Here is a 23,173-nt window from a genome sequence, read left to right as displayed (position 1 = left end):
CACTTGGAACACTCGGGACTTATCGAGTTTCCCAATTGTCTTGCCAGCTGGATTTTGAAAATTACTAAGTACATGTATCGTTTTTTTCATAAAAAATACTAAGCCTAGTACGTCATTGAAGCCTACATTCTCAATTTAAATCAACTTGATATTTCAAATGTACTAGGCCTTGATTTAGATCTAGATTTCATTTCACATGCATATATTTGAATAAAATGATGTTCTATCTTATAAATTAAGTGTAAATATATAACATGTGTCACTTGTGATTGTATAGAATAAAATACAGTTGAAAAGTAAGAGGATGTATGTTTTGGATCTGACAACATTTTGCCCATATTTATACTATGGTTTATAAATCATGCAAATCAGCTTGAAATTTTCACCTTCATCTTAAATTCGCCCTATATTGAAAGGGCAAAAATGGTGAAAATCAAACATGGGCGAAAATAACCAGGTATACAGTAGGATATCCTATGTGGGTATTATTGATCAGGTATGGCTATGCTAATTAGATCATTATCATCAAAGTATGTAAAAATAAAATTACACTTTCATGAATATCATATACCAGAAATATCCAACAACATACAGTAAATAATCTCTTTACGTAACTGTAACACCGACAGGTAAACTACGTGCTGAAAGTGATATTAGACCTGTTCTCAATTCTCGTAAAAGATACATAAAACATTTGTTAAAACCACAAAAAAAAAAAAAAAAAAAAAGTCTATTTGAACAGGATATGAAAACATTGTTATTCAGGAAAATGAGAGGAATGTAGTCAGTATTATATATAGAAGGTACAATGAAAAGTGAATTTGGATTTTATTAATGTTACAGTTGGCGCTACAGGTGTGGTATGTTTTCATTGGGATTTCAAGCCAAGCCTACAACTCAATAAAACAACTTACATAATATTTGTTCTGTATTTCTTGCAAGGAAATTTATAAATCAAACACACAGTTGATAACAAACCAAAATCCTGGTGGGCATTGTAGAGATTTTAACACGGAAAAAGTTTCATGATATGAACAGGTGTGAACAATGTCAACAGTCATAGGTAAGAATAATGCCTAAAGTCATAGGTATGAACAATGGTTAAAGTCATGGATATGAACAATGCCTAAAGTCACCGGTATGAACAACCATGACTTTAGGCATTGTTCATACCTATGACTTTAGGCATTGTTCATACCCATGACTTTAGGCATTGTTCATACCCGTGACTTTAGGCGTTGTTCTTACCTATGACTTTAGGCGTTGTTCTTACCTATGACTTTTGGCATTGTTCATACCTATGACTTTAGGCATTGTTCATACCCAAGACTTTAGGCATTGTTCATACCCATGACTTTAGGCGTTGTTCTTACCTATGACTTTTGGCATTGTTCATACCTATGACTTTAGGCATTGTTCATACCTATGACTTTTGGCATTGTTCATACCTATGACTTTAGGCGTTGTTCATACCTATGACTTTAGGCATTGTTCATACCTATGACTTTAGGCATTGTTCATACCTATGACTTTAGGCATTGTTCATACCTATGACTTTGGCATTGTTCATACCTATGACTTTAGGCATTGTTCATACCTATGACTTTAGGCATTGTTCATACCTATGACTTTAGGCGTTGTTCTTACCTATGACTTTAGGCATTGTTCATACCTATGACTTTAGGCATTGTTCATACCTCTGACTTTAGGCATTATTCTTACCTATGACTGTTGACATTGTTCACACCTGTTCATATCATGAAACTTTTTCCGTGTTAAAATCTCTACAATCCCACCCGGATATTGGTTTGTTATCAACTGTGTGTTTGATTTATAAATTTCCTTGCAAGATCTACAGAACAAATACTATGTAAGTTGTTTTATTGAGTTGTAGGCTTGGCTTGAAATCCCAATGAAAACATACCACACCTGTAGCGCCAACTGTAACATTAATAAAATCCAAATTCACTTTTCATTGCACCTTCTATATATAATACTGACTACATTCCTCTCATTTTCCTGAATAACAATGTTTTCATATCCTGTTCAAATGTTTTTTTTTTTTTTTTTTGTGGTTTTCGAGAATTGAGAACAGGTCTAATATCACTTTCAGCGCGTAGTTTACCTGTCAGTGTTACAGTTACGTAAAGAGATTATTTACTGCATGTTGTTTAGAAAGTGTTCATACCCATGACTTTAGAAAGTGTTCATACCTATGACTTTAGGCATTGTTCATATGACTTTAGAAAGTGTTCATACCTATGACTTTGGCAAGTGAACACTTTCTAAAGTCATAGGTATGAACAATGACTAAAGTCATAGGTATGAACAAGCCTAAAGTCATAGGTATGAAATGCCTAAGTTAGGTATGAACAATGCCTAAAGTCATAGGTATGAACAATGCCTAAAGTCATGGGTATGAACAATGCCTAAAGTCATAGGTATGAACAATGCCTAAAGTCATGGGTATGAACAATGCCTAAAGTCATAGGTATGAACAATGCCTAAAGTCATGGGTGTGAACAATGACTAAAGTCATGGGTATGAACAATGCCTAAAGTCATGGGTGTGAACAATGCCTAAAGTCATGGGTGTGAACAATGCCTAAAGTCATGGGTGTGAACAATGCCTAAAGTCATGGGTATGAACAATGCCTAAAGTCATAGGTATGAATAATGCCTAAAGTCATAGGTATGAACAATGGTTAAAGTCATAGGTATGAACAATGCCTAAAGTCATGGGTGTGAACAATGACTAAAGTCATGGGTATGAACGATGCCTAAAGTCATAGGTATGAACAATGCCTAAAGTCATGGGTATGAACAATGCCTAAAGTCATGGGTGTGAACAATGCCTAAAGTCATGGGTGTGAACACTTTCTAAAGTCAAGGTATGAACACTTCCTAAAGTCATAGGTATGAACAATGCCTAAAGTCATAGGTATGAACAATGCCTAAAGTCATGGGTGTGAACAATGCCTAAAGTCATGGGTATGAACAATGCCTAAAGTCATAGGTGTGAACAATGACTAAAGTCACGGGTATGAACAATGCCTAAAGTCATAGGTATGAACAATGCCTAAAGTCATGGGTGTGAACAATGCCTAAAGTCATGGGTATGAACACTTCCTAAAGTCATGGGTGTGAACAATGCCTAAAGTCATGGGTATGAACAATGCCTAAAGTCATGGGTGTGAACACTTTCTAAAGTCATAGGTATGAACACTTCCTAAAGTCATACGTATGAACAATGCCTAAAGTCATAGGTATGAACAATGCCTAAAGTCATGGGTATGAACAATGCCTAAAGTCATAGGTATGAACAATGCCTAAAGTCATGGGTGTGAACAATGACTAAAGTCATGGGTGTGAACACTTTCTAAAGTCATAGGTATGAACAATGACTAAAGTCATAGGTATGAACGATGCCTAAAGTCATAGGTATGAACGATGCCTAAAGTCATAGGTATGAACAATGCCTAAAGTCATAGGTATGAACAATGCCTAAAGTCATGGGTATGAACAATGCCTAAAGTCATAGGTATGAACAATGCCTAAAGTCATGGGTATGAACAATGCCTAAAGTCATAGGTATGAACAATGCCTAAAGTCATGGGTATGAACGATGGTTAAAGTCATGGGTATGAACAATGCCTAAAGTCATAGGTATGAACAATGCCTAAAGTCATGGGTATGAACAATGCCTAAAGTCATGGGTATGAACAATGCCTAAAGTCATGGGTATGAACAATGTCTAAAGTCATAGGTATGAACAATGCCTAAAGTCATGGGTGTGAACAATGCCTAAAGTCATGGGTATGAACAATGCCTAAAGTCATGGGTATGAACAATGGTTAAAGTCACGGATATGAACAATGCCTAAAGTCATGGGTATGAACAACGCCTAAAGTCACGGGTATGAACAATGCCTTAAGTCATGGGTATGAACAACGCCTAAAGTCAGAGGTATGAACAATGCCTAAAGTCATAGGTATGAACAATGCCTAAAGTCATGGGTATGAACAATGCCTAAAGTCATAGGTATGAACAATGCCTAAAGTCATAGGTGTGAACAATGGTTAAAGTCTTGGGTATGAACACTTTCTAAAGTCATAGGTATGAACAATGCCTAAAGTCATAGGTATGAACAATGACTAAAGTCATAGGTATGAACAATGCCTAAAGTCATGGGTATGAACAATGCCTAAAGTCATGGGTATGAACAATGCCTAAAGTCATAGGTATGAACAATGCCTAAAGTCATGGGTGTGAACAATGACTAAAGTCATGGGTGTGAACACTTTCTAAAGTCATAGGTATGAACAATGACTAAAGTCATAGGTATGAACGATGCCTAAAGTCATAGGTATGAACGATGCCTAAAGTCATAGGTATGAACAATGCCTAAAGTCTTGGGTATGAACAATGCCTAAAGTCATAGGTATGAACAATGCCTAAAGTCATGGGTATGAACGATGGTTAAAGTCATGGGTATGAACAATGCCTAAAGTCATAGGTATGAACAATGCCTAAAGTCATGGGTATGAACAATGCCTAAAGTCATGGGTATGAACAATGCCTAAAGTCATAGGTATGAACAATGCCTAAAGTCATGGGTATGAACAATGCCTAAAGTCATAGGTATGAACAATGCCTAAAGTCATGGGTATGAACAATGCCTAAAGTCATAGGTATGAACAATGCCTAAAGTCATGGGTGTGAACAATGACTAAAGTCATGGGTGTGAACACTTTCTAAAGTCATAGGTATGAACAATGACTAAAGTCATAGGTATGAACGATGCCTAAAGTCATAGGTATGAACGATGCCTAAAGTCATAGGTATGAACAATGCCTAAAGTCATAGGTATGAACAATGCCTAAAGTCATGGGTATGAACAATGCCTAAAGTCATAGGTATGAACAATGCCTAAAGTCATGGGTATGAACGATGGTTAAAGTCACGGGTATGAACAATGCCTAAAGTCATGGGTATGAACAATGCCTAAAGTCATAGGTATGAACAATGCCTAAAGTCATGGGTATGAACACTTTCTAAAGTCATAGGTATGATTGATGCCTAAAGTCATAGGTATGAACAATGCCTAAAGTCATAGGTATGAACAATGCCTAAAGTCATGGGTATGAACACTTTCTAAAGTCATAGGTATGAACACTTTATAAAGTCATAGGTATGAACAATGCCTAAAGTCATGGGTATGAACAATGACTAAAGTCATGGGTGTGAACAATGCCTAAAGTCATGGGTGTGAACAATGCCTAAAGTCATGGGTGTGAACAATGCCTAAAGTCATGGGTATGAACAATGCCTAAAGTCATAGGTATGAACAATGCCTAAAGTCATAGGTGTGAACAATGACTAAAGTCACGGGTATGAACAATGCCTAAAGTCATGGGTATGAACAATGCCTAAAGTCATGGGTGTGAACAATGCCTAAAGTCATGGGTGTGAACACTTTCTAAAGTCATAGGTATGAACACTTTCTAAAGTCATAGGTATGAACAATGCCTAAAGTCATAGGTGTGAACAATGACTAAAGTCATAGGTATGAATTACTTTCTAAAGTCATAGGTATGAACAATGACTAAAGTCATGGGTGTGAACCATGCCTAAAGTTTAGCATTTCCAATTTCAGTAACTGATTTGGAAATTAACAGTATTTCAGTTTATATTTAGTATCACATACTATACTGATCTGGGCAGCTTTTTTCTGTTTGTCTTTTCCACACATATCTTTTTCTTAAAGAAACATTAATTTTTGATATCATCTACAATTGCCATAATTCCAAAATTTCCATGATGTATTCAAAATTTCAAATTGGAAAACTCTTGCATAAGTTTCAATGCTTGTTAACGTGACAGTTATACAACAGCATAGTTTTTATCTCTTAAGTACATACACAGTTGTGTTCATGTTCTGAGAACATCTTTGTTCATCCATCCTATTGTTTTTTGTTCATCCATCCTATTGTTTTTTGTTCATCCATCCTATTGTTTTTTGTTCATCCATCCTATTGTTTTTTAAGTATATTGGTTTGCTATGTAATCAACACATGACTTTCTTTTGAACATCAGGTGTATATGTGGGGTACCAAACCTGCGTGAACAAAATGTTGTGTAAATACAGAGCCTGCGTGAACAAAATGTTGTGTAAATACAGCGTACATGCTGTGTAGATGTGACACCGTCCCACCCTTACAAAGCTGATAACCTCATTATAGATATCAGCCAGCATAACACTCACCAACGTAATTCTTCACTGCTGATACCAAGGCAGGTTCATAACAACATAAACATCTCCACATATCTATGGTGGATGTATTGGATGGTGGAGACAAATCATTACAACCTACACACAATCACAATCATACTTTAGAATTAGAAGTTGCTGAAATGACTACAACAATTATTTTTTTATCTAACTGACAACAATGACCTTGACCACAATAGATTCTATTTCATAATAAGACATTCCATAGGGAAAGATGCCCTCCATTGAATGACATTTATCGGTCCTCTGAAAGATTTATCTTCTCCCTCCTTTCTCCTTCTTTCTCCTCTAGATCTTCCTCTTACAGTAATCAGTTGATAACATGGGGAACCAACATATGATGTCTAACAAACATCCGACATATTTATCAATAACAAATCAACAAAATCCAAGATGCATGCATGTCGGGCCATTTTGTTTTCCTGATCAGACTCATAATTGTGTAAAAGTAGAGAGTATAAGGTCACCTAACTAGCTTAGACTAGTAGGAATTTCCCTTTAGCCTAGCAGTAGGATGTGGAGAGTATAAGGTCACCTTACTAGCTCAGACTAGTAGGAATTTCCCTTTAGCCTAGCAGTAGGATGTGGAGAGTATAAGGTCACCTAACTAGCTAATACTAGTAGGAATTTCCCTTTAGCCTAGTGGTAGGATGTGGAGAGTATAAGGTCACCATACTAGCTCAGACTAGTAGGAATTTCCCTTTAGCCTAGCAGTAGGATGTGGAGAGTATAAGGTCACCTAACTAGCTCAGACTAGTAGGAATTTCCCTCTAGCCTAGTGGTAGGATGTGGAGAGTATAGGTCACCATACTAGCTCAGACTAGTGGGAATTTCCCTTTAGCCTAGTGGTAGGATGTGGAGAGTATAAGGTCACCATACTAGCTCAGACTAGTGGGAATTTCCCTTTAGCCTAGTGGTAGGATGTGGAGAGTATAAGGTCACCTAACTAGCTCAGACTAGTGGGAATTTCCCTTTAGCCTAGCAGTAGGATGTGGAGAGTATAGGTCACCATACTAGCTCAGACTAGTAGGGATTTCCCTTTAGCCTAGCAGTAGGATGTGGAGAGTATAAGGTCACCTAACTAGCTCAGACTAGTAGGAATTTCCCTTTAGCCTAGTGGTAGGATGTACATGTGGAGAGTATAAGGTCACCTAACTAGCTCAGACTAGTAGGAATTTCCCTTTAGCCTAGCAGTAGGATGTGGAGAGTATAAGGTCACCTAACTAGCTCAGACTAGTAGGAATTTCCCTTTAGCCTAGCAGTAGGATGTGGAGAGTATAAGGTCACCTTACTGGCTTGTAGGAATTTCCCTTTAGCCTAGTGGTAGGATGTCACCGTAACAGACAGGAGAGTATAAGGTCACCTAACTAGCTCAGACTAGTAGGAATTTCCCTTTAGCTTATTGATAGGATGCATGTTTTCCTTGCGAGCTAATGGTCACTAGTTTGAAGCCTGGCACGGCAGGGTATTTTTCATTATTCCTTCCTATTACAATTGAATGGGAGCAATTAGGGACCAAGGGGAACCTACATGTGATATTTGTGAAATATCTATCCAGTACTTCTCAAGAAATAGCAATAACTATATTCAACTATCAAAATCCAATACACATTTGTATGTCTGCCTTTGGGCCATTTTGTTTTCCCAATCAATCTCAAAATTAAATGGACACAACTAGGGAATAAGGGGAACCACTATTTTAAGTTTGCGAAATATCTCTACAGTGATTTGAAAGAAATAGCAATAAAAACTTCAACTGTCAAAATCAAAGATGGCTGCCTATCCTGATCAGACTCAAAATTAAATGGGGACAACTAGGGAACAAGGGAAACCAACATCTTAAGTTTGAGAAATATCTATCCAGTACTTTTAAGAAATAGCGATAATAAATAATGTTTACAGACAAACGATCAACTAATTAGAGACTGTAGGGGCGATAGACCACAGACATAGGGGGAATAGTCCATCATCTGATAATTATGGTAGGCTAAAATTCCAAAAACATGCAGCAAACATCAATAGTGATGACAAGGGTAATATGATCTACTTTTCTACAATTGCAAAATGTAAAACTTACAGGTGTATGCTTTGGTTTGGTTTGTTTTTGTTTAACGTCCTATTAACAGCCAGGGTCATTTAAGGACGTGTCAGGTTTTGGAGGTGGAGGAAAGCCGGAGTAACCGGAGAAAATCACCGGCCTACAGTCAGTACCTGGCAACTGCCCCACGTAGGTTTCGAACTCGCAACCCAGAGGTGGAGGGCTAGTGATAAAGTGTCGGGACACCTTAACCACTCGGCCACCGCGGACCCACAGGTGTATGCATTTATTTATTTATTTATGGGTTTTACGTCCGCTATTACAGCCTTACAGCCTTTCAGCTGACGAGTGTATGCATTACACATGTCAGAGTAAGTATATGATGCATGAACAAGTATGTACATTGTATTACACGCATACTGGGTATTGCTAAAGAAATACATGTCCCCTACCAGACACCCCTAAAATAGTAACAGCTAGTGACCTTGATCCCAAAAACCTTAAAACTTGAACTTGTTCGAGATATTATGGCCCTTTATCACTGTATGAAGTTTGATCAAAATCCCTCAGGAATGAAGCTGCTACTACACTGACAAACTTGGGTGTTACGTACGTACATACATACAAGGACAGACAGAAAAGAAACCTACAGTCCTCCCTTACGTACGTACATACATACAAGGACAGACAGAAAAGAAACCTACAGTCCTCCCTTACGTACGTTCATATGTACAAGGACAGACAGAGAAGAAACCTACAGTCCTCCCTTACGTACGTACATATGTACAAGACGGACAGAGAAGAAACCTATAGTCCTCCCTTATGTATGTACATATGTACAAGACGGACAGAGAAGAAACCTATAGTCCTCCCTTACGTACCTACATATGTACAAGGACAGACAGAGAAGAAACCTATAGTCCTCCCTTATGTACGTACATACATACAAGGACAGACAGAGAAGAAACCTATAGTCCTCCCTTACGTACGTACGTACATACAAGGACAGATAGAGGAGAAACCTATAGTCCTCCCTTACGTACGTACATATGTACAAGGACAGACAGAGAAGAAACCTACAGTCCTCCCTTACGTACATACATATGTACAAGACGGACAGAGCAGAAACCTATAGTCCTCCCAGTTTCATCAGTAAGGGAGTAATACTTATGTACCCATATGTATACTTAATGTATGAACAATCAGAACCCTAACATGAAATATCCCTGTGACATTAGAAATCCTGAAACACACAGACACTAGCATTAGATTAGTTTGGAGGTACAGTAGTAGTACCAGGTATTCTACTACAACACAGGAACTAAACAAGATTGGGGCTGCCCAATAAAGATCGCCACTACTGGTATCACCGAGTAAGGCCAGAGTCGCCTCTACTGGTACTCACACAGGTATCACCGAGTAAGGCCAGAGTCGCCTCTACTGGTACTCACACAGGTATCACCGAGTAAGGCCAGAGAAACTGTCTGTGAATGGAAGCCTAAAGGGCTAGTTATCATCATTCAACATTTAAATTAATTCTATATGTATATATCAAACGGTCGACTGGAATCCATTGTACATGTCTTTATTGTAATTGGCAGATATCTTACAAGATTGCAGCATGACCTTCAACCATAACTATAATGTATTTAGAGGTCATCTCTGTACTGAGAAATTACAGAGGTAGACATTTTGGTTATGTAACATAATGGACAGAGGCGAATAGTATCAGACATCTATATATAGATTAAAAACCTTCCTATAGAGTGAACGTCTTCGTGGAATAATTGTACACTGAATGAAATACATGGCATTAGTTATAGCCCTCTGGCTAGCTGGCTTTCTCTAGACTCACAATCAATGCCGACACAGGTCGAGGCAATACCTTCAGTGTCTCTACAAAGAACTGCTGAGCTCAGCGGAACAGTTAGACACACCAGGCGCTGAGTACATCAAGTCTCCAGCGTACCATGGACCACCTCACATTGAACAGTGTAGAACAATTATTCATTTATGAAATGTGTTCACTACAATATTTCATACTCGATTCTTGTAGCAACATAGATACAATGAGTGACACAATGTCTCTATTTATAGACACGGAGGATATAAAATTTTAGCACACCATTAAACATCATGTCATTAAAAGAAACATATTCTATCTTGGGTCTGAAGCATTTCAAATCTCACTGAAAGAACAGAAAAAAAATCTCCTAGCTTCTCACAGAGATAGCAATTCAGAACATACTTAACCAACATAAATCATTGATACACCCTATATACAGGTGTATCTAGTAATGACAAGGATGATAGAACACAGCCTAGCTTGACAAGGACAGGATATATTCAGAGTAGTATTTTGCAATGGCAGTGATGGAGAAAACTGAGCAGTATTTTTTTTACACTGAACTGATTGTAAAATCCATATTATGTATTGATCAAGCGTGGGAGGCCCTAGTTCATCATGGCCACACATACAGGCAGTCATTGCTGTGGCCGCTTTAAACATGTAGTCAGAGAGATAGAAGAAAACAGCTACACCAGGCTTCAGTTTATTGACCAAAGCTAAACCCGATTTACAACTGCAAGAATGAAATAATTACCATTCTTTGATTTTCTTAAACAGATTAATGGTGGCTTCCTATTGGAATATTGTATTTGATTCAGATCCAGAGAAAACATTTACATTTAAGCAATATGTTTCCAAACTGAAAGGGAGGAATGTTGACATTAACCTATATAGGAATCATGATGACCTTCATCAATGACAAAAACAAATCCACAAGGTCACCATCCTTAATGACTTCAGCAGACTCAAAATTTTTCCTCCTCATAGATCCATGTTTGTGGCTTTACCTGCTTTTTCTCAGACATCAACTTGACTACTTAAGACATCCCCAAAACATTACTTTGTCAATTAACCGATTTTAAATTATACACCATATTGTCAACTCAGCGGACTTAACAGGCTGACCTGTACATTGTATATAGTACAGGGGGTACACAAGGATGATATGTACATTGTATATAGTACAGGGGTTACACAAGGGTGATCTATACATTGTATAGAGTACAGGAGGTACACAGGGGTGATCTGTATATTGTATATAGTACAGGGGGTACACAAGGGTGATATGTACATTGTATACAGTACAGGGGGTACACAAGGGTGATCTGTACATTGTATATAGTACAGGGGGTACACAAGGGTAATCTGTACATTGTATATAGTACAGGGGGTACATAAGGGTGATATGTACATTGTATATAGTACAGGGGGTACACAAGGGTGATCTGTACATTGTATATAGTACAGGAGGTACACAAGGGTGATTTGTACATTGTATACAGTACAGGGGTTACACAAGGATGACCTGTACATTGTATATAGTAGAGGGGTTACACAAGGATGACCTGTACATTGTATATAGTACAGGAGGTACACAAGGGTGATCTGTACATTGTATATAGTACAGGGGGTACACAAGGATGATCTGTACATTGTATATAGTACAGGGGGTACACAAGGGTGATTTGTATATTGTAAACAGTACAGGGGGTACACAAGGGTGATCTGTACATTGTATACAGTACAGGGGGTACACAAGGGTGATCTGTACATTGCATACAGTACAGGGGGTACACAAGGGTGATCTGTATATTGTATACAGTACAGGGGGTACACAAGGGTGATCTGTACATTGTATATAGTACAGGGGGTACATAAGGGTGATATGTACATTGTATACAGTACAGGGGTTACACAAGGGTGATCTGTATATTGTATACAGTACAGGGGGTACACAAGGGTGATATGTATATTGTATACAGTACAGGGGGTACCCAAGGGTGATCTGTACATTGTATACAGTACAGGAGGTACACAAGGGTGATATGTACATTGTATACAGTACAGGGGGTACACAAGGGTGATCTGTACATTGTATACAGTACAGGGGGTACACAAGGGTGATCTGTACATTGTATACAGTACAGGGGGTACACAAGGGTGATCTGTACATTGTATATAGTACAGGGGGTACACAAGGGTGATCTGTACATTGTATACAGTACAGGGGGTACACAAGGGTGATCTGTACATTGTATATAGTACAGGGGGTACACAAGGGTGATCTGTACATTGTATACAGTACAGGGGGTACAAGGCTGTTAATAGGACGTTAAACAAATACAAACCAAACACAAGGGTGATCTGTATATTGTATACAGTACAGGGGGTATACAGGGTTGATCTATATATTGTATATAGTACAGGAGGTACACAAGGGTGATCTGTACATTGTATATAGTACAGGGGGTACACAAGAGTGATATGTACATTGTATATAGTACAGGGGGTACACAAGGGTGATATGTACATTGTATACAGTACAGGGGGTACACAAGGGTGAATTACAACAACCCTTGGTTGTAATTACATTTCTTTTACTCAGCTTTTTCAGAATAGTAAATTTTAAAGTGACTATTAGGGAAATAAACTTAGTCTAGATGCATAATCTGGTCTTCCAAAAGTTAAATCGCAGCAATGTGATGGTCAAGTTCTGCTTGTATTGTCCAGTTTTGACCACTTTAATTCAGGAAAAGCCTTGCCTTAATATAGCACATTTCAAATTGATGGTTCGAAAACAAGGCAATGAAAGAGTCGTGTTGGATTCTATAAGTGGTCAAAGCAGCAACACGGTATGTAAATACTTAAATAACATGTCATATATGATGTATGTGTAGGATTTCTACCTAAAGGCTGCTTCCATATGACTTACTATATGCAGTAATGACAATAAAGACTGAAATCGGTGTGAATCATCCTCTGATGCCGAGATGGGGCCCAATGTGGGGTAATCTAAACCATGTCATCGTCATCAGTGATATCACGATCAATTCATTTAGTCTAGAATCATAGTTGTATAGATATATTTTAGCGAAGCGATCATGACATATTGTTATTAGTTTTACAAGATATGAGTAGATGATGTGAATCCTCAAAATAATTTAAAACGATCACATATCAAGTCTATTCCTCAACAAAAAAAGTGAAGCCTGGAGGAATATCATTCAACTACGAATATTGTATACCTGTATATATATAATGACAACTCGAAGAGGGCGAGTAATCGGAAATTTGGTATTACTGTCATCGCCATTTAGCTCCATGATTCTTACTTTTATGGCGATATGAAGACAGCAAAATTATCAAGATAATGTTATCCACATCATTTTTCTGCCGCCAATGTTTACATTCAACAAATCTGGATTTAAGCTTTAAGCAATTTGGAAAATTTGCATTGATATTCCAGTATCAGTATAATGGATTGGAAGAGATGTGTTTGTGACATCATCTTTCAGTGTCAGTATGATGAACCGAAAGAGATATCATGCCGATGTGTCTGTGACATGACATTCAAGTATCAGAATCATGGACTGGAAGAGATATCATGCGTTCTAGTGGCATGATATATATGTAGAAGGAGAGGAGAAAATGTAGCGGCCAGACCGCGGTTCGAACCCGGGACCTCTGAACGCTAGCCAGATGCTCTACCAATTGATACCTGGTCACCAATGATCGACCTGGTCAAGTCCCGCTACATATATTCCAGTGTTGGTATGATGGACTGAGAGAGATGTCATGCCGATGTGTCTGTGGTATGACATTACAATATCACTATAATGGACTGAGAGATATGTCATGTTGATGTGTCTGTGGTATGACATTACAATATCACTATAATGGACTGAGAGATATGTCATGTTGATGTGTCTGTGGTATGACATTCCAGTATCAGTATAATGGACTGAGAGATATGTCATGTTGATGTGTCTGTGGTATGACATTACAATATCACTATAATGGACTGAGAGAGATGTCATGTTGATGTGTCTGTGGTATGACATTACAATATCACTATAATGGACAGAGAGATGTCATGTTGATGTGTCTGTGGTATGACATTACAATATCACTATAATGGACAGAGAGATGTCATGTTGATGTGTCTGTGGGATGACATTACAATATCACTATAATGGACTGAGAGAGATGTCATGCCGATGTGTCTGTGGTATGACATTACAATATCACTATAATGGACAGAGAGATGTCATGTTGATGTGTCTGTGGGATGACATTACAATATCACTATAATGGACTGAGAGAGATGTCATGCCGATGTGTCTGTGGTATGACATTACAATATCACTATAATGGACTGAGAGAGATGTCATGCCGATGTGTCTGTGGTATGACATTACAATATCACTATAATGGACAGAGAGATGTCATGTTGATGTGTCTGTGGTATGACATTACAATATCACTATAATGGACTGAGAGAGATGTCATGCCGATGTGTCTGTGACATGACATTACAATGTCACTATAATGGACTGAGAGATGTCATGTTGATGTGTCTGTGGTATGACATTACAATGTCACTATAATAGCTGAGAGATATGTCATGTTGATGCGCCTGTGATATGACATTCCAGTATCAGCATAAAAGACATGGGAGACCTGGCGAGTTTGTGCTCCCCTTTCACAGTTAAGGGGAGGTAACCACTATTACAAGATGGTCCTATGTCGTTTCCTGTATTCAGTCACCTTATTTCACATTTGTGTCATATTTGTTACATTTCCTTATGATACCTACACTTAACCAAATGGAACACGACAATAATTCACCGACATATGAAACAATGGGTATTAGTATACACAAAACATGCAAAAATTTCTTCAATTTTGTAGGTTTTCGGGTCAATCTATTTACATCTGCACTTTTTTCATGTAAGTTATTCCATGTAACTGTGTTAATTAGTACATAATCTGACATAAAACTGGTTCATAAATATATATTTAATCTAACACTGTGTCTAAGATATTAACGGACACATTCTAAGCCAGATCTAATTCTCAAAAGTAATGATACATTTTTGTAATATATAAATCAACTAAGTGATGAATTATATACATTTCAGATCACTTTACTACAAATTCAGAAATAAAAAATAAGATAAATGATGTTTATTATCAACAAACAGTATTTAGAATAAGTACTGCAGGTAAACAATTAAGTGATTTATATAGAAAGGTGTACATACCTGTTCTGCTACCAGTCGTCCTAAGTCTGTGTTGTTCTTTTGTAGGTCATGTACCTTCTTGATAAGTGGGTGACTGGAACACAACAAAATAAAAACTGGTGAATATAAGTGGGTTACTGGAACACAACAAAATAAAAACTGGTAATATAAGTGGGTGACTGGAACACAACAAAATAAAAACTGGTGAATATAAGTGGGTGACTGGAACACAACAAAATAAAAACTGGTAATATAAGTGGGTTACTGGAACACAACAAAATAAAAACTGGTGAATATTAGTCTATGTACTTCAGAAATATGACAAATACTATACACAGAAACCAATACTTCAGACATATATATTCTTTCAGAAATCTGAATGTTCTGCAAATTAAAAAAACAAACCTCAGACTATCCTGAAAGCATTATTTATTATGATTATCTGGAAATAAACAGCTGTACTATGAAGTAAAACATCATACCAGTTAATAAACATCTATTCCATCAAACCAAATGTCAAACCATTAAAACAAACAGCAGTATTTTGTCTGAATTAATTTCACATCACCCAACATGAATTAGATATTAAAATCATTAGGATGATCTAATGTTTTAAGAATCTGGCGTAGTTAATTCCACTTATTGTCATGAAATGTGATATAAAACAAACCGTGATATTGACATAAACCATGGTGTTTTGTTTACACAAATCACTTTTCAGATAAAGTGTGTGTATATTTGGGAGGTTTTATCAAAGACATTTAAAACAAGAGGCCCATGGGGCCTGTATCGCTCACCTGGTTGGATTTGACCAAATGTCAAAATAATGTTCATGTTCAATTCCTTTTGTTTGTTAACCTCAAACAATGCTATTTATGGTTATAGCGTGGAGATCCCAACTGCTTCAAAGAAATAATGAAGTCCAGACTCTCTGAGTTTACATCATGCATTTATAACTTTATGACTAGTAGTGATTTAAAGGAATTACCTCTATTTCCTATATGGGGCCCCGCCCCTTTTGCCCATCGGGGGTCAGAGTCACCATTTATGCAAAATCTGTTCCCCTTCCCCCAAGAATGTTTCTTACCAAATTGGGTTCAAATCCATTCATAACTTTATGACTAGTAGCGATTTTAAGGAATTACCTCTATTTCCCCATTAGGCCCCGCCCCTTTGGCCCCTTGGGGGTCAGAGTCACCATTTATGCAAAATCTGTTCCCCTTTCCTAAAGGATGTTTCTGACCAAATTGGGTTCAAATCCATTCATAACTTTATGACTAGTAGCGATTTGAAGGAATTACCTCTATTTCCCCATTAGGCCCCGCCCCTTTGGCCCCTTGGGGGTCAGAGTCACCATTTATGCAAAATCTGTTTCCCTTCCCCCAATGATGTTTTTGACCAAATTCGGTTCAAATCTTTTCATAATTTTATGACTAGTAGCGATTTAAAGATATTACCTCTGTTTCCCCATTAGGCCCCGCCCATTTGGTCCTTTGGGGGTCAGAGTAACCATTTATGCAAAATCTGTTCCCCTTCCCCAAAGAACGTTTCTTACCAAATTGGGTTCAAATCCATTCATACCTTTATGACTAGTAGCGATTTGAAGGAATTACCTCTATTTCCTCATTAGGCCCCGCCCCTTTGCCCCCTTAGGGGTCAGAGTCACCATTTATGCAAAATCTGTTCCCCTTCCCCAAAGGATGTTTCTTACTAAATTGGGTTCAAATCCATTCATAACTTTATGACTAGTAGCGATTTAAAGGAATTACCTCTATTTCCCATATGGGGCCCCGCCCCTTTGGCCCCTTGGGGGTCAGAGTCACCATTTATGCAAAATCTGTTCCCCTTCCCCAAAGGATGTTTCTGACTAAATTGGGTTCAAATCCATTCATAACTTTATGACTAGTAGCGATTTGAAGGAATTACCTCTATTTCCCCATTAGGCCCCGCCCCTTTGGCCCCTTGGGGGTCAGAGTCACCATTTATGCAAAATCTATTCCCCATCCCCAAAGGATGTTTCTGACCAAATTGGGTTCAAATCCATTCATAACTTTATGACTAGTAGCGATTTGAAGGAATTACCTCTATTTCCCCATTAGGCCCCGCCCCTTTGGCCCCTTGGGGGTCAGAGTCACCATTTATGCAAAATCTGTTCCCCTTCCCCAAAGAACGTTTCTTACTAAATTGGGTTCAAATCCATTCATAACTTTATGACAAGTAGCGATTTAAAGGAATTACCTCTATTTCCCATATGGGGCCCCGCCCCTTTGGCCCCTCGGGGGTCAGAGTCACCATTTATGCAAAATCTGTTCCCCTTCCCCAAAGGATGTTTCTGACCAAATCAGGTTCAAATCCATTCATAACTTTATGACTAGTAGCGATTTAAAGGAATTACCTCTATTTCCCCATTAGGCCCCGCCCCTTTGGCCCCTTGGGGGTCAGAGTCACCATTTATGCAAAATCTGTTCCCCTTCCCCAAAGGATGTTTCTGACCAAATTGGGTTCAAATCCATTCATAACTTTATGACTAGTAGCGATTTGAAGGAATTACCTCTATTTCCCCATTAGGCCCCGCCCCTTTGGCCCCTTGGGGGTCAGAGTCACCATTTATGCAAAATCTGTTCCCCTTCCCCAAAGAACGTTTCTTACTAAATTGGGTTCAAATCCATTCATAACTTTATGACAAGTAGCGATTTAAAGGAATTACCTCTATTTCCCATATGGGGCCCCGCCCCTTTGGCCCCTCGGGGGTCAGAGTCACCATTTATGCAAAATCTGTTCCCCTTCCCCAAAGGATGTTTCTGACCAAATCAGGTTCAAATCCATTCATAACTTTATGACTAGTAGCGATTTGAAGGAATTACCTCTATTTCCCCATTAGGCCCCGCCCCTTTGGCCCCTTGGGGGTCAGAGTCACCATTTATGCAAAATCTGTTCCCCTTCCCCAAAGGATGTTTCTGACCAAATTGGGTTCAAATCCATTCATAACTTTATGACTAGTAGCGATTTAAAGGAATTGCCTCAATTTCCCCTATTGGGCCCCGCCCCTCAGGCCCCTTGGGGGTCAGAGTCACCATTTATGCAAAATCTGATCCCCTTCTGCCAAGGATGTTTCTGACCAAATTTGGTCAAAATCCAATAAGAACTTTTTGACTAGTAGCGATTTGAAGCAAATGTTGACGGACGGACGACGGACGACGGACGGACGACGGACGCTGCACCATGGCATAAGCTCACCGGACCTTCGGTCCAGGTGAGCTAATAATATTTAAAATATGACAAATATATCAGAAAACATCTCTTACTCGTTGTTTATTGCCCTGTAGTCCTAGACCTACCTAGGGTTGATCTCCAGTGTAGCGTGTAACACTCTGTAACGCTCTTCCTCACTCTTATCGGCCAGGGTGGTACGGAGGAAATGCCGCACAGATCCCATCTCAGGGACAGTTATTACACACGGATGGGACACCAACTTCTTAGTAATCTATATATAATAAAGTGAAAGTAAATATATATTATCCAATCATTACTTGTATGTATGTCACTTACATCTCATCATAGATATTATATATTTACACTAGACAACAGAATACATGTTAACAATATAACACAGAAGGAATCTTTTCATCACTGTTAATTATAATATCTACATCACTGTTCAGTAATGATATCTACATCACTGTTCAGTTTAAATATCTACGTCACTGTTCAGTTTTAATATCTACGTCACTGTTCAGTTTTAATATCTACATCACTGTTCAGTTTCAATATCTACATCACTGTTCAATTTTAATATCTATATCACTGTTCAGTTTCAATATCTACATCACTGTTCAGTTTCAATATCTACATCACTGTTCAGTTATAATATCTACATCACTGTTCAGTTATAATATCTACATCACTGTTCAGTTTTAATATCTACGTCACTGTTCAGTTTTAATATCTACATCACTGTTCAGTTATAATATCTACATCACTGTTCACTTTTAATATGTACGTCACTGTTCAGTTTTAATATTCACATCACTGTTCAGTTTTAATATCTACATCACTGTTCAGTTTTAATATCTACGTCACTGTTCAGTTTTAATATCTACATCACTGTTCAGTTTTAATATCTACGTCACTGTTCAGTAATGATATCTACATCACTATTCAGTTTTAATATCTACGTCACTGTTCAGTTTTAATATTCACATCACTGTTCAGTTTTAATATCTACATCACTGTTCAATTTTAATATCAACGTCACTGTTCAGTTTTAATGTCTACATCACTGTTCAGTTTTAATATCTACATCACTGTTCAGTTTTAATATCTACGTCACTGTTCAGTTTTAATATCTACATCACTGTTCAGTTTTAATATCTACATCACTGTTCAGTTTTAATATCAACGTCACTGTTCAGTTTTAATATCTACATCACTGTTCAGTTATAATATCTACATCACTGTTCAGTTGCAATATCTACGTCACTGTTCAGTTTTAATATCTACATCAATGTTCAGTTTTAATATCTACATCACTGTTCAGTTTTAATATCTACGTCACTGTTCAGTTTTAATATCTACATCACTGTTCAGTTTCAATATCTACGTCACTGTTCAATTTTAATATCTACATCACTGTTCAGTTTTGATATCTACATCACTGTTCAGTTTTGATATCTACATCACTGTTCAGTTTTAATATCTACGTCACTGTTCAGTTATAATATCTACATCACTATTCAGTTTTAATATCTACGTCACATTTCAGTTTTAATATCTACATCACTGTTCAATTTTAATATCAACGTCACTGTACAGTTTTAATATCTACATCACTGTTCAGTTTTAATATCTACGTCACTGTTCAGTTTCAATATCTACATCACTGTTCAGTTATAATATCTACATCACTGTTCAGTTATAATATCTACATCACTGTTCAGTTTTAATATCTACGTCACTGTTCAGTTTCAATATCTACATCACTGTTCAGTTATAATATCTACATCACTGTTCAGTTTTAATATCTACGTCACTGTTCAGTTTCAATATCTACATCACTGTTTAGTTTTAATATCTACATCACTGTTTAGTTTTAATATCTACATCACTGTTCAGTTTTAATATGTACGTCACTGTTCAGTTTCAATATCTACGTCACTGTTCAGTTTCAATATCTACATCACTGTTCAGTTTTAATATCTACGTCACTGTTCAGTTTTAATATTCACATCACTATTCAGTTTTAATATCTAAGTGATTGCTATGAAACAAGACCATGTAAAATTGAAGATATTTTAAACGAAACACATACAGATTGCTTGTTACAGAGGTTTGAAGAGTGCTTCAAGTGAAATTCTGTATGTAAATGTCATTAAATGCTAACGAAAAATCTTAAACACTGCATGTGCTGTATGATCTTTACCTTGACCTTTGTGACCTTGTTGCCAAGCACCCCTTGTAACCAGGTCTTAAGATCGTCCACCTCCTCTTGGCGCAAACTTTTTTCATCTGAAGACCACAAATGCTTATTTAGTCAAAAATTGTTTCAATAGTTTTAAATATGCAAAACTACCATAAACAATCTACAATCATAAATACGGGTGAAGTCTTTTTAGATTTGCTCTCCACAAATTTATAAGTTTATAGTGAACACTCTTCCCAAAACTGCAATCACAATGATGACACCTCTAAAGGGACACTCAAGTTTTTTTTGATAAATGGTAATGTATAATTTATATCGTGTATTTGAGAACTCAGTTTACCAATCCTTACAATACGTACCCTCCTCGTCCACCGAGTCTGTACTCAGTTACAATACGTACCCTCCTCATCCACCGAGTCTGTACTCAGTTTACCAATCCTTACAATACGTACCCTCCACATCCACCGAGTCTGTACTCAGTTTACTACTCCTTACAATACATACCCTCCTCATCCACCGAGTCTGAACTCAGTTTACCAATCCTTACAATACGTACCCTCCTCATCCACCGAGTCTGAACTCAGTTTACCAATCCTTACAATACGTACCCTCCTCATCCACCGAGTCTGAACTCAGTTTACCAATCCTTACAATACATACCCTCCTCATCCACCGAGTCTGTACTCAGTTTACTACTCCTTACAATACGTACCACCACATCCACCGAGTCTGAACTCAGTTTACCAATCCTTACAATACGTACCCTCCTCATCCACCGAGTCTGAACTCAGTTTACCAATCCTTACAATACGTACCCTCCTCATCCACCGAGTCTGAACTCAGTTTAATACTCCTTACAATACGTACCCTCCTCATCCACCGAGTCTGAACTCAGTTTACCAATCCTTACAATACGTACCCTCCTCATCCACCGAGTCTGTACTCAGTTTACTACTCCTTACAATACGTACCCTCCTCATCCACCGAGTCTGAACTCAGTTTACCAATCCTTACAATACGTACCCTCCTCATCCACCGAGTCTGAACTCAGTTTACCAATCCTTACAATACGTACCTCCACATCCACCGAGTCTGTACTCAGTTTACTACTCCTTACAATACGTACCCTCCTCATCCACCGAGTCTGAACTCAGTTTACTACTCCTTACAATACATACCCTCCTCATCCACCGAGTCTGAACTCAGCTTACTACTCCTTACAATACGTACCCTCCACATCCACCGAGTCTGAACTCAGCTTACTACTCCTTACAATACGTACCCTCCTCATCCACCGAGTCTGAACTCAGTTTACCAATCCTTACAATACGTACCCTCCTCATCCACCGAGTCTGAACTCAGTTTACCAATCCTTACAATACATACCCTCCTCATCCACCGAGTCTGTACTCAGTTTACTACTCCTTACAATACGTACCCTCCTCATCCACCGAGTCTGAACTCAGTTTACCAATCCTTACAATACATACCCTCCACATCCACCGAGTCTGAACTCAGTTTACCAATCCTTACAATACGTACCCTCCACATCCACCGAGTCTGTACTCAGTTTACAAATCCTTACAATACATACCCTCCTCGTCCACCGAGTCTGAACTCAGTTTACCAATCCTTACAATACGTACCCTCCTCATCCACCGAGTCTGAACTCAGTTTACCAATCCTTACAATACATACCCTCCACATCCACCGAGTCTGAACTCAGTTTACTACTCCTTACAATACATACCCTCCACATCCACCGAGTCTGTACTCAGTTTACTACTCCTTACAATACATATCCTCCTCATCCACCGAGTCTGTACTCAGTTTACTACTCCTTACAATACATACCCTCCTCATCCACCGAGTCTGTACTCAGTTTACTACTCCTTACAATACGTACCCACCTCATCCACCGAGTCTGTACTCAGTTTACCAATCCTTACAATACGTACCCTCCACATCCACCGAGTCTGTACTCAGTTTACCAATCCTTACAATACGTACCCTCCACATCCACCGAGTCTGTACTCAGTTTACCAATCCTTACAATACGTACCCTCCTCATCCACCGAGTCTGAACTCAGTTTACCAATCCTTACAATACGTACCCTCCTCATCCACCGAGTCTGAACTCAGTTTACCAATCCTTACAATACATACCCTCCACATCCACCGAGTCTGTACTTAGTTTACTACTCCTTACAATACATACCCTCCACATCCACCGAGTCTGAACTCAGTTTACCAATCCTTACAATACATACCCTCCACATCCACCGAGTCTGAACTCAGTTTACCAATCCTTACAATACGTACCCTCCACATCC

At 38.2% G+C, this 23,173-nt stretch overlaps 1 protein-coding gene across 2 annotated transcripts in view; it reads right to left on the bottom strand.

Annotated features, from left to right (window-relative positions):
- The window catches only part of LOC117328936 (heat shock protein 75 kDa, mitochondrial-like), a 41,900-nt gene that overhangs the window by 4,675 nt on the left and 14,052 nt on the right, over positions 1 to 23,173 (bottom strand). For both annotated transcript variants that reach the window (XM_033886566.1, XM_033886567.1), the window contains 3 exons: positions 20,841 to 20,926; positions 18,760 to 18,905; positions 15,443 to 15,515 (listed from right to left, as the gene is read on the bottom strand). In XM_033886566.1, coding sequence (XP_033742457.1) covers positions 15,443 to 15,515; positions 18,760 to 18,905; positions 20,841 to 20,926 — 305 coding nt within the window. The remainder of the gene's footprint in view (positions 1 to 15,442; positions 15,516 to 18,759; positions 18,906 to 20,840; positions 20,927 to 23,173) is intronic.

Source organism: Pecten maximus, chromosome 6, assembly GCF_902652985.1.
Source record: "Pecten maximus chromosome 6, xPecMax1.1, whole genome shotgun sequence".
In the NCBI taxonomy this organism is placed as follows: domain Eukaryota; kingdom Metazoa; phylum Mollusca; class Bivalvia; order Pectinida; family Pectinidae; genus Pecten; species Pecten maximus.
Note: the sequence above shows the minus strand (reverse complement) of the source record. Positions and strands in the feature narration are given on the sequence as shown.